This window comes from Morone saxatilis, unplaced genomic scaffold, assembly GCF_004916995.1.
Source record: "Morone saxatilis isolate NCDOM2014 unplaced genomic scaffold, NCSU_SB_2.0 Contig12, whole genome shotgun sequence".
Classification (NCBI taxonomy): domain Eukaryota; kingdom Metazoa; phylum Chordata; class Actinopteri; family Moronidae; genus Morone; species Morone saxatilis.
In genome coordinates this window covers 27,673,639-27,682,066 of record NW_023339674.1, presented here as the reverse complement: position 1 = coordinate 27,682,066, position 8,428 = coordinate 27,673,639, and the positions used below count along the sequence as shown (strand labels likewise).

At 40.6% G+C, this 8,428-nt stretch overlaps 1 protein-coding gene across 1 annotated transcript in view; it reads right to left on the bottom strand.

The window, feature by feature from the left end:
* Nucleotides 1-3,638: 3,638 nt before the first annotated feature.
* Nucleotides 3,639-8,428, bottom strand: part of szt2 (SZT2 subunit of KICSTOR complex) — a gene marked incomplete in the record, with an annotated part of 110,147 nt that continues 105,357 nt past the window's right edge. Inside the window, 2 exon segments of the mRNA XM_035652785.1 lie at nt 3,639-7,981; nt 8,077-8,136. Of these exon segments, the coding sequence (XP_035508678.1) occupies nt 7,838-7,981; nt 8,077-8,136 (204 nt within the window).

Here is an 8,428-nt window from a genome sequence, read left to right as displayed (position 1 = left end):
CATTGATTGGCTCAGGCCTCATTTCTAAGACTTGCGTGGATTCCTACTAGCGAATGTGGTGCGTACACTGAAAGAGTGAAAGTTCCGTACGCACAAAAAAATTCAGATGTATCAAAATGTGCATACGCAGAAATCCCCCGTACATTGTCTTGTACATCGCAATCAACCGTGAAATTGAGCGCACATGCAGAGACAACGCTCCACCCTGTCCCCTCCCTCAAATACACCGATTTGAATATGCTATTAGTATAATAGAACTAGATAGTGCTGTCTTTAGGAAAATGGCCAAAAGCCAGGAAAGTGTGTGAATTGGAGGTGCTGCTGCACGGAGGTGTGTAGGCCAAAAAAATATTGTCATTCTTGCGGTGGCACAGCGAGTCCAAGATCGGTAGGGTCGGGAGAAGCTGCACCGCTTACCGAAGCGTGAAGTTATGCTAGCCATGTGAAAAAATCTGGTTCCTCAAATGACATTTGCTTTAAAGAAAATCCCAGTTATTTTCAAATAGTTCATCCAGGCTAACATGATCTTAGCCAGGTAAAGTTATCCTGTAAATTCTCGTCTGCAGTTTTTAGGGACACATTTTTTAAAGCATTTTCTAATTTTTGATTGATTAAAAAAATTACCTAATTATGGCACAATTTAATTGCAAATCTTGCTTTTTGTATTCTTCAGACAGAAGCTTGTAATAATATATATTTAAACTTAAAATTACAGAATTCATGTAGAATCAACACGAAGGAAGTATATTTAAATATTTTAAGATTTTAAGAAGAGGGCTAAGCTAGAATCAGACTCATGTATTGACCATAAAATATTATTTAAATATTTTCTGCATTTATGCCTTGACTGGAATGGTAAATGGACCTGTACTTGTATAGCGCCTTTCTAGTCTAGTCTTCCGACCACTCAAAGCGCCACATTCACCCCTTTCCACTACCTCTACAAGACAGAACAGAACATGCATCTACACATTTCAACGACACTAGATAGCACACATAGGAGCCAATCTTGGGGGTTCAGTATAGCTTGCTCAAGGATACTTCGACATGTTGCACCCGGAGCTTCTGTTTAGGGGACGACCCGCTCTGCCTCTGCACCACAGCCGCTGCTGCTGAACATGTAACACTGGTGTGGAGCAGGCTCCACAACATGGCGTCGTGTAGCAGTGGCGACCAGAGCTCTATCTTTGGCTCACTGAGGTGGTAAGTCCTAGCCTCTGTAGTATCCTTAAAGGTCCTGTGCACCCATACCAAACTCGCCTAGATGAGAGTTCCGTTATTGTGGTTGATTAGAGCTCAGACCTGTGTGGGAGTGTCCAGATGGTGCTTGTTTAACATCTCCCCACTCTACTGTTAGCTTTGCTAAATCGAATTTGTATCAATATTAGTTTGGTGACATATAATTCACAGCACGTCTCTGCCCCCCTTCAACCTGAGCCCAGGTGTAATCAGCCACAATGAAGACCAGAGTGGGTGTGCAGCTGTGGATGACTGGCTAAGCAACCAGAGGTTGTGTTACAAATTTGACACTTAAAGGCTTTATACAACTTTGTTTACATATATAGTGAACATCAGAGAGTTCCTTTATTAGTTATGAAACTGACTCAAATTGAACTGAAATTAATTGTTATCATCCAAGTATATACAATATATTTCCAATTTAAGTAGGATGTATAGCAGTGGTTCCCAACCTGGGGGTTGCAAGGCCTTTTTGATTGATTGAAAAAAAAAAGAAGAAAAAGAAGGTAAAGTAAATTGACTTATAATGAAACAATGGCCAAGAATTATGGAAAAGAAAACACTGAATTTGTCAGAGAAGAAGCCCACTAAGTCCGTATGCAGTTTACCAAATGATAGAATAGGGGTTCTAAGGAAAAAGGTTGGCAACCACTGATGTACAGTGCTGTGCAGTAAAGCATTACTAGTAACAATATTACAGTAATATTACTTTCTAAAGTAATTAGTAGTGTAACTAATTACTAATAAATGTCAGTAATAATACTGGTATTATAGTTCTCCTTCTCTCCTCCCCAGAAATAATTAGTTACAACATTACTTTTGTTGTCACCCCTACTGATCTGATATCCCACCGTCCGGCCACATCCTTGGATTCATTTGTGTAATCATGGAGGAAACTAGTTTGGAAGATGGAAAATTTAGCAGCTGGAAATATTCCATTACTTTGATTTTAATTTTATTCGGAGAAGGATCACTTTTACCAATTGTAATTATATTACTTTACAACTTTTTAAAAAAAGTAATAAGAAATACATTTAATAGTTTCAGTATAGTTACTGAAACTTGGGCTAGTTATTGGGCTAGTGCCCAACACTGCTAATAAAGGTACATTTGGTACAGTACATTTTAGGGTTTAAATGACAAATCACATATCACATTTTAGTGTTTAAATGTGATATTTAAATCACCAGTTGTTAACTGTTTTGAATTGAATAATTGAAAACACTTTTATTTCTTTTGTTTACAGTATCCCTAACTTTGATTTTGATTTAATTCCATTGTATAACGTATTTTATTGTAATAAACTTTTTTACTGTCAAAAACTGATGTCGTTTGAATTATGGCTGGTACGAAACACACAGTCATACTTTAGTCTTTCACTCAGATTGCCCATGTATTTTGTTTGAAACACAGCTGTTGGTAGGAGAACCTGCACGGAACAACACTTTACAACAGGTTTACCACACGTGGAACAAACTTGCAGCAATGTTTTTGGCGTCAAGTGTATTTTTTTCTGGAGCCACAAGCAAAATTCTGATAAAAGCCCAGTGGAAAAATGTGTTGTGGTTAATAGAGATGATAATTGCATGTGCAACAAACTTTCTGCTTCTGCTTTTAATAGACTAATAGGTGAAGAAGATTAATTTTCTATAAAATAAATTTAATTCTACTTCATTTGAACTGTTACCTGTGCTGGTCATGTATGCAATAAATAAAACGGGGTTAAATGTATCATTACAAGGTCCTCCGGTAAATTATATGACGTTGTTAGCAAGTGCTGTCCTGTATTATCAAGAAAACTCCTGGGAAATACTCTCTCAAAATAGTGGGAACCCTGTTAGACTTTGAGCTGTCTATGAAAAGGTCCAGTGTGTAATACTGAAGAGGATCTATTGTCAGAAATGGAATATTAATATTCATAGGTATGTTATTCATTAGTGTATAATCACCTGAAAATAAGAAATTATTGTGTTTTTGTTACCTTAGAATAAGCTGTTTTCTATTCTACAGAGGGAGCTCGGTCCTCTGCTTACCGGTTCACCAATGTTGAACCGTCATGTTTCTACAGTAGCCCAGTATGGACAAACCTACAGGCTCTCGATAGGGCCTTCAGCTTTTGGCACAAGTTTTGCAGCCACTGTAGTTTCCCCTCAGCTTGGAACGGGAGGCGGAGGTGAGGGAGTTGTAACCTGCAACTGCACTGCTAGCTGCCACACCGGTCCTTTGAGTCCGGACTAGTCCCAAATAATTGATCAAATTAATCAGCTGACTCAAGTTAGTGCCGTGTAGTCATTTATCGTAGAGGTTTATTTCCCCTTTAATTATAAGCAAAGACTTTATTCCATCTCAAATTCCCACAGTATTTGTGTTAATGTGAAAAACAATTCAACACATTCTTATTCATCCTACTGCTTTATTTAGCATTTCACATACTGTATAAAGTCTTCTGTATATACATAATATACAATATACAGTCAGGGACAGTGCAGTGTTTATATCACAGAGTCAAAATGCTAAGGGCTAACTTTTTACAGTTCACATTTTGCACGATGAATATCCAGTGTTTAACATTCAGACTGAGCAGTGACAGCACTGTTTTGCTCAACATTTCTTCATTTTACATCCACGAAGAAGCTCAAACACGTATTTGGTTTCCTTCCAGTGAAAAGGTGTAGAAATCTAAGGCCGTTGAGTATGTCATTAATCAAAGTACTGTGACGAATACCAAGCCTCTGTTTGTAGCGATGTCTTGGCTTCCGCCCTCTTGTAAATTGAGGTGCGATTACCAGCTGCACTGTTTCAGAATACACAACACAAGTCAAACTCATCACCCTGAACATGCTTTGGAAACACTCTGCACTGATGACATATGGCATGCTATTATGCAAATCATCAAAGTTAATGTGACCCATTTTCTTTCTTATGAAAGGCAATTTCTTTTTTCTGTCACATTCTCTGAACTGACTTTCACTACATAACATCAGGAGTGTGTGTTTCCAAAGATCTTCTATGCAGAGCTGATGGAATGACAACAGTATCGCTTCATAGGTTAGGGAATAAAAAAAGGGGGGAAAAAGGAGAAAGTAAACAGAGAAAGGCACTTCAGGGCACCAGATATGGCAGTGGGGTTCAAGTGAGTAACAGGTTTGACACTTGAAAATCTAACATTAAAGCCTTCCCACTCTGCACTCCGACATCTCAGCTGACTCTCACTCATATAAAACACTGTATGAAGAGCTAGCAAAATACTATCAGAAGGCACAAGATACGTCAAACCAATTAATGAAGCTGTGGAGTATGAAACCTCTGCAGTTATAAAGCCAGAAGCGTTTGTTGTGGGTTGTTTATGACTGGCTTTTGTTGCATTTCAGCATGGTCACACATGCAACGAGAGTCCTCCAATTCACTTTCATTCCCTGCAAGCAAAGGGTGAATTAAACCTTTGCTTCCAGTGGTAAAAGAGATTAGCATCTGCGTTGTGCGTGGAGCTCAAAATTGGTGAACTTTAACTGGAGAAGTCACAGCCTCAACCAACAGCAAGCTGGTGTTTGGTTGACCCCTAAAACAGACAAACCAGCAAACGGATTTGTGGGACACATCCATCATATATATGACGTCCGCTGAAGCATCAGATTCAGTTAACCCAGACTGCTGATATACATTTAGTGATTCGCAGTCAAATATGAGGAGAAAGAAATCCAGCAGCGATTTCTCCACTGGTAAAAATGTTTCCTTAACCATCAGGTCATCAGAATATGTGTCAGAGCACAGAACTCCAAGACCTTCCAGGTCCTGATCCACGAGAGATGGACAAATCTCATCTGCTTTCCACTTTTACTGCTCAGAATGGTCAGCCGATCAGTAAAAGGCTCTGTGCTTAAGGTCTTCAGACAGACCTGATCCCTGAAAACCCTGAGGACCCGACCCAACAGGGTGTCCGATACGATACAGACTTCATAGACCTGCTCAGTTGCAGGTGGAGTCTGAACTCCTACTAGTCTATGGACTGTGGACTGTGTAAAACTTTGATAACACAAGCTGCATCTTTCAAACACTGAATATTATTGGCTAAAGTGTGTCCTCATCGTGGTACGCTGAACCCTGGGAACTGCTTCAGCTGGGCATACACTGTACCGCTTAAGCCAGTTTCTGTGTGTTCAGTTTGTTACAAGTTGCTAGCCTCGAAGCCTTGGAGCTTTCAAATGGCAATTGTCAATAGGCAGAGCGGTCTGCAGGGGCCAATGGGCTCTTTCATTTTCACAGGCGGTGTAAGGTCAGGTCGCGAGTTTAGCTTTACAACGCAGACAATTTACCCGTACAGCAGGAGTTGGAATTAAACATTATTTTGCGAAATCGTACAGTGTATATCCAGCTTTAGTTGAGGTGGTGGGCGATGCTGCCCCCCTGGTTTAGCCCGTTACCTCTACCTTTTCCAGCTTGTAAAAGCTGATTTCCCCAACATCGTCATGTGTTACTTTGATTAATTACTGTGAAGCGAATTTATGTGATGGATCCGTCACCTGCTGAGATCCTGATCCTCATTATCAATGTAGTTACGAGATGAAGGTCAAAGTAATCGCCTCTCTCATTAAATAAGTGGCCTTTGCCGTCTAAAGCCTGGCAGACAGTTTGTGGATTATTAAGCCCAATTTTAACCTTGATTGGTTGCCCCAAATATCCGCCAGATCGAGACAAACGTCCGCCAGATCAGTTGTCACTTGGCGTTCAGATTAAGGTCACAGCACCTGATTAATTGCCTGAATGATCAATAATCTGGTTTATGGATGATCCTTTAGATTTCTGGCAGTTTGAGACTGCTGACTCACTGCAGAACAGACTCCATATTGTCTGTATCTTTCAGCTCTGGCTTCATATTCTTTTTACTTTCCATTCATAGTAGAATTGCACAAAGCAAAAGTTGCATTTCTCTCTTTGGGGGACATGGTCTTTTTTTATTAAATGTTACTGGAATTGTCAAAACTGACTGGGGGTTCTGTGCATTCAGTGTGAGCTGCACACCATGGCCGGTCAGTTGAACATATGTACTATATGAACATCAAAGTGCAGAAAGGCTGATTATAATGTGTAGTGTAAGTTTAGGGTGGGGTAAGCATTTCTAGGTAATGCCACTCTAATCAAATACACTTCAAAATTTAACGAATATCTCCTCACAGTCCGATTGTTGACTTGTACGCAGCGCTGGCTTTGTAAATGGGAAACAAATATATAGTGTTTTTTCATCAAATTAGTTTTGGTTCTTGAACCACTTCTTGGAACCTAAGGGCTATCTAGCGAAACACTGCGTTGTGAGTGGAACCATAGTAATCAAGGATGCGTCATCAACAGAGGGCGCTGTACAATGCACAACGACCTGTGGAATATGACACGCCCACTTTGGTTCCAGCTGGGAATCACCTTTTAAGTTCCGAACCAATTTTTTTGCAAAAACTGCTCTGAACAGTTTAAAACTATGTGCATGAAACAGAATGGAGACCTAAAGTGTATCGGAGCGACCCACACAGTGCTAACTTGTTATTCTTGTCCTCAACATTAGCGACCGCTTGCTAACCCACAACATAGCTAACGTTAGCTACACTACTTGCTGTGACGTTGTTCGCTCTATGTCATCGGTATTGGATTTTTCGCTCACTTTCCCCACCTTTGACATAACATATAACACACAGTGTCTGCCAGCTTTATGTAGCGGCTCTGCTCATTTTCTTTATAGCTTAATATCATGTTTCAGAAATGTGCATCTATTTCTTCTGACGTTTGCGGAGGCGCTGTGCCCCTACAATGATACACTGAGGGAATACATACATAGTTAGCCTGGCTCGATGAACTGCATTGTAGGCTGTTTTAGACAGAGAAAGCCCAGAGAAACTTTGAATTGCCCTAATGCTTGTGATATACAGCTTCAATGTGAGTAGTACTGGTCATGCTGCAGCTGCGAACTGCGAGGAACTAGTGGATTAAAATGTTTACCCACTGTGAGGCAGATCAGGATGGGACAAACACTGGCCGACATTGGAACATTTTCACATATTCCAACTTAACACGGTGACACACGTTCACTGCTACCATCCTCTGTGGGTTTAATTCCATCTTGTGCAGTGTTAATTTACTGCACACACAACGGTCTGAGGGAATCCAGGATATAGGCTGATATGGCTGATATGTGGTGGTTATAATGCAAACATGAATGCCTGGTCAAAAGCAAGTATATCAAAGGATTAAAGATACTGAACCAGCTAATGGGGGGTTTCTACACACCAGTTAGGAGCCATTTAGTTTTTAATCACATTTTTTCCTACTGGTTTGGAGCTAGATGGGCTAACAGATGGTAGTCAGGATTGAGTTTGTTGTTTGAAACTCTGGTCTTTTTTGTTGGCTATCAGTTCTCTACTAAATGCATCCTGTGTGCTACAGGGTACTGCAGAAATACGGTAACTTCACTCATCCGGTATGATGCTCTTCCCAATGCTGCTCGCTGTACTCCTCCAAATGACCTGTTTTTCTCCACTGTTGCCTCCTGTCTCCATGTGTCGATCGTGGTTACATGGACACGAATCGAGGTTAAGTCCAGCACTGATCAATACTACAACAGTCCTGTCCAGAGATTGTAGCAGGCGGTGTTGATGACAGACTCCAGGTGATGATACATGGACACCAGCTGAGGAGGGGGGCTGTTGCTGGCCTGCGGCTGCGACGGCAGCGGCTCCCGAAACACAACCTTCAGACTCTGTGGGAGGAAGAAAATGTAAAAGAAACACTCCTGAGATGTTTGCACAGCTTTAGTGAAATAATAACATAAATCATATCAGTACATTAACTCACTGTTTTTCCAGCTTGGGTGTCCAGAAAGACCAAAACAAAGCAGTCAGTGAACTTTTGGTTCAGAACAGCCTGAAACAAGATGGCAGAGAGGGATATACTGGAGATTAGATCGACTTTTTTGAAGCTGTCTACTTACAAGGATTCTTCTATTACATCTTTATGATGTTAAACATTAAGGACACACTTTTTGTGACAAATGTTAAAATACTGGCAGTTAGTAGATCTGGAGCAAACTGTGTACGCACCCAGGTTTACATAGGCAATCTGAGTGAAGGCCTAACATTTTCCAGGACAACAGAGATAATTTGGTCATTTTAAAGGAGACATATTATGCCCCCTTTCAGGTTCATAA